Source organism: Poecilia reticulata, linkage group LG12 (assembly GCF_000633615.1).
Source record: "Poecilia reticulata strain Guanapo linkage group LG12, Guppy_female_1.0+MT, whole genome shotgun sequence".
Classification (NCBI taxonomy): domain Eukaryota; kingdom Metazoa; phylum Chordata; class Actinopteri; order Cyprinodontiformes; family Poeciliidae; genus Poecilia; species Poecilia reticulata.
In genome coordinates, this window is record NC_024342.1 from 26,399,088 (window position 1) to 26,403,613 (window position 4,526).

The 4,526-nt window shown below is 42.3% G+C and overlaps 1 protein-coding gene across 2 annotated transcripts in view; it reads right to left on the minus strand.

Annotated features, from left to right (window-relative positions):
• ptpa (protein phosphatase 2 phosphatase activator) overlaps positions 1 to 4,526 on the minus strand; it is a 16,844-nt gene that overhangs the window by 1,501 nt on the left and 10,817 nt on the right. For both annotated transcript variants that reach the window (XM_008424809.1, XM_017307995.1), the window contains one exon: positions 4,103 to 4,210. In XM_008424809.1, the coding sequence (XP_008423031.1) occupies positions 4,103 to 4,210 (108 nt within the window). The remainder of the gene's footprint in view (positions 1 to 4,102; positions 4,211 to 4,526) is intronic.

Below are 4,526 nucleotides of genomic sequence, written 5' to 3' on the forward strand. Positions count from 1 at the left end.
GCTAATGAAGAACAGGCTAATAAACAACAGGCTAACAAAGATCAGGCTAACAAAGATCAGGCTAACAAAGAACAGGCTAACAAAGAACAGGCTAACGAAGAGCAGGCTAATGAACAACAGGCTAACGAGGATCAGGCTAACAAAGAACAGGCTAACGAAGAGCAGGCTAAAGGGGAAGAAGAGCGCTCCAAAAGCAGGCAGTGGACTCCTGCCCACAACAATATGGGTAAATACAACAACATGCTAGCCTAGCACTAGCATCAGAAATGGCTCCTGGTCTGTACCAGTGGTTCTTGGTGCAGCGCCCCCACAGGCCAGGAGGGGAACAGGCTGGTGCTTTTGTGTTCTTATTGCAAAGCAGTTTGTGATAATTGTCTGTTAAAAGCTGGTGAAGAAATAAACTTTACTTACTTGCTAATTTTAGTTTAAGCTACAAACTGTTTTATGTGGGAAATAAACTGAATAAATGTTGGATCTGTACATTTATTTGAAATTATTTTAGATCAACATCAGTGCTGGTCGTCGTCATTTCATTCCTCTGCAGTTTTACTCGCTTTGTGCCGACAGAGCATCATTTGGACTCATTACGGGTCAGTTTGGACCGACTCTGTTTACTGATGATTGAAAGTAATTTTACAGTGAACCGGTCCGAACCGAGCTCAGTACCAGAATAAATTCAAAGACGATGAAATAAGAAACGTTTCAAATCAAGTGAGGTTCGACATTCTCTAACAAAAATGGTTGAAAAACCAAAAAGCAGAGAAAGTCCAAAGAAAAACCTTTAGAAAGCCTGAAGAACCTGGAACCTGTTCTGTGGACACGTTAACCCGACCTGAGCCTGCGGTGCCGCTGGCCCGACTGTCACTGTGACCAAATCGTCTGCAGAGCAGCTCTTTGTGCAAACTGCTGCCATTTCTATTGGGGCGCAGGATGGAGGACTGGGTGGGGGTCAGGAGGATGGATGGGGGTCTGGAGGCTGGATGGGGGTCTGGAGGCTGGATGGGGGTCTGGGTGGGAGTCAGGAGGATGGATGGGGGTCAGGAGGCTGGATGGGGGTCTGGAGGCTGGATGGGGGTCTGGGTGGGAGTCAGTAGGATGGATGGGGGTCAGGAGGCTGGATGGGGGTCTGGATGGGAGTCAGTAGGATGGATGGGAGTCAGGAGGCTGGATGGAGGTCTGGCTAAATCAGCTTTTAGCCGTTAGCATAGTTTTAGCCATTAGCATAGTTTTAGCCGTTAGCATAGTTTTAGCCGTTAGCATAGTTTCAGCCGTTAGTATAGTTTTAGCCATTAGCATAGTTTTAGCCTTTAGCATAGTTTTAGCCGTTAGCATAGTTTTAGCCGTTAGCATAGTTTCAGCCGTTAGTATAGTTTTAGCCATTAGCATAGTTTTAGCCGTTAGCATAGTTTCAGCTCAGCTGAACGTAGTTTAAAGTATTTACATTCCAAAAGATTAAATGTAACATTTGTCCATCTGCAGCTGATCCAGCTGGGATTCACATCGTGGCTAAATGTTGCTGTTCGCTCAGTAGCTTCAGCTAGCAGCTTAGCTCTAATCTAAATATGATTATTTTGTTTTGAATGTAATTTAAATAATGCTTTCTTAAATCTGTAACTTACTCCAGTTTTATTTTCATAAAAGCTTCACTCAGCTGCGAATCAAAACATGTTTTATCGACTTCAGGCTAATTATTAGCCTAGCGACGAGCTCAGCTTAGCTAGCGTTGATTATGACTCAAATATCTATTCTACAGAAACTTTTAAATGAATGAAACTAAATAAGGTAAAAGTAGTCGCTTCAGTTCTTTCAGGTTTTATCTTCTGACATGGATACATTTTATATAAAGTACAAAAACAATCGAGAAATATTGTTTTTCATTATTTTAAAAATCTGATTTTATTTTCTCTGACCTCCTTAAAGCCGTTAAACTCTCCACCTGTTTCTGGTTTAGTTTGAATGATTTTATGTTTTATGCAAGGAAAACAATCCAGAGAAGGTTTCGGAGTTTAAACTGATTCAGTTTCTGTGATTTTCCGAACGGCAGCAGAACCAACAGAAGTTCTTCTTCTGCCGTTTCTGCATCGTGACGCCGTCAGACGCAGAACTTCGGTCTGCAGCTCAGCCCCAAACCGTGTGTGGGGCCCGGGAAAGGGAGCGAGGAATGCGAGTCTGCTGATGGTTGCTTCAGGCTGGAGGAAGGTCGGACGGAGGGAGGAGGGAAGGAGGGAAGGAGAGAGGATTTAATGAAGGGAACGGGGAGGGGGAAGGGAACGCAGACAGCCTGGCCCCTCAGCTCTTTGGGAAGACTCACAGGCTGCTCTGGAAAACACAGGATGTGGGCATGCAGGCGGGGAGACCGGGCTTAGACATTCCCTCCATCCCACCCCCAACCGCCCACACGCACACACACACACACACACACACACACACACACACACACACACACACTCCCATTCTCTCCATTCCTGCTTTAACCCTTTCCTGCCTCTGCAGCCCTCAGAACCAGTCTGGGTGTTTCAGTCGGAGCGACTCGGTTCTCCGGATGGTTCCAGGAATGTAAAAGCTGCAGAACACAAAGTCCTGTAGTGACAGCTAGCACCTTTAAACTAGCGCTTTTAGCTAGCATCTGTAAGCTAGCACCTTTAAACTAGTGCTTCTAGCTAGCATCTGTAAGCTAGCACCTTTAAACTAGCGCTTTTAGCTAGCATCTGTAAGCTAGCACCTTTAAACTAGCGCTTTAAGCTACCATGTTTGAGCTAGCACCTTTAAACTAGCATTTTTAAGCTAGCGAGTTTAAGCTACCATGCTTGAGCTAGCATCTTTAAACTAGCGCTTTAAGCTAGCGAGTTTAAGCTAACACTTTAAGCTAGCATCGTTAGACTAGTGCTTTAAGCTAGCATCTTTGAGCTAGCATCTTTAAACTAACGCTTTAAGCKAATGCTTTAAGCTTGCACCTTTAAACTAGCGCTTTAAGCTACCATGTTTGAGCTAGCACCTTTAAACTAGCATTTTTAAGCTAGCGAGTTTAAGCTACCATGCTTGAGCTAGCATCTTTAAACTAGCGCTTTAAGCTAGCGAGTTTAAGCTAACACTTTAAGCTAGCATCGTTAGACTAGTGCTTTAAGCTAGCATCTTTGAGCTAGCATCTTTAAACTAACGGTTTAAGCTACCATGTTTGAGCTACCACCTTTAAACTAGCGTCTTTAAGCTAGCAAGTTTAAGCTAGCATCGTTAGACTAGTGCTTTAAGCTAGAATCTTTGAGCTAGCATCTTTAAACTAACGCTTTAAGCTAATGCTTTAAGCTAGCGAGTTTAAGCTAGCAAATTTAAGCTAACGTCTCTGAGATAACTTTTAAAAAAAAGATCCACAATCTGTTTAAATCGCAGCAAAAGAAAAATAAGTGGAAGTCAGAGAGCGAACCAACAACATATGTTTAGAATAAAAACTCTCATAAAATGTTTATTTTTTCTAAACATTTCAATCACTTCTGTCTGTCTTTATTTAAAAATGAGTTTTTAAGGGACAGAAAACTTATTTTTTAAATAAAACGAGCTGAAGAGTGAAAACGTCTCTTTCATTATAACTGATGCTCATTCATATCCTTTTGTTCATAATTTGGGAGCTTAAATCAAATCCAAGGAATCTGGGAGAGAAATGGTCTCATTTAACCAGAAATCAGCCAAATCTATTCAGGAATATTTAAAATTTCCATCTCTGTATAAAACCGTTTGATGTTTATCTACATTCCTTTCTACTTCTCTTATTAAAAGCTTTTACTAAAATGTTTTCATCGCCTCATTTCGCTGCCGCTGGAGGAAACGCTGCTGTTAGTGAAGCTGCTGCTTACGCAGAACCGAGCCGCTTCCACCAAAATAACCTTTTTTCTTTTTTTTTTTTTAAGTTTCAGCTTTTAGAGCCAAACATTTCCGAGAAACTGGAGCAGAGACGCTGTGGAGGTGTCTGCAGAAACGGGAATGTTGGATGAGATTTCCACGGCTGTTCCAGATAATTCCAGGTAATCCATCAAAATAAAACTTCAACATCAGCCAGTCGAGCAGAAAGAGTCATTAAAGGCTGATCGGTTCATTGATCAGTGATCACCTCTGCTTTGTACATCCTGATCAGGCCCTGGTTGACTTTGGACCAGGACGGGACGGCGCTGATGTTCCACAGCTGGTTGGAGTGCTCAGCAAACGGACCCGTCTTCATCTGCAGAGCAGAGACGATCAGAAATGATCCGTTAGAACGAACTCACATCGGTAAAAACGTCGGAAAATACAAGTTTAAATGAAGAAACGACACAGGAGACACAGAATGGAGAATTTTAACCTTTAAGAAATTAAAAAAACTAACAGGAAATAACGATTCAGAGCCTAGCATTAGCATGCTAATGCTAACAAATGCAACATATTGAGTTGAATCAGTTAGCTGGCTGCATAGCATGCTAATGCTAACAAACAACATATTGCGCTGGATCAGTTAGCTGGTTGCTTAGCATGCTAATGCTAACAAACACAACATATTG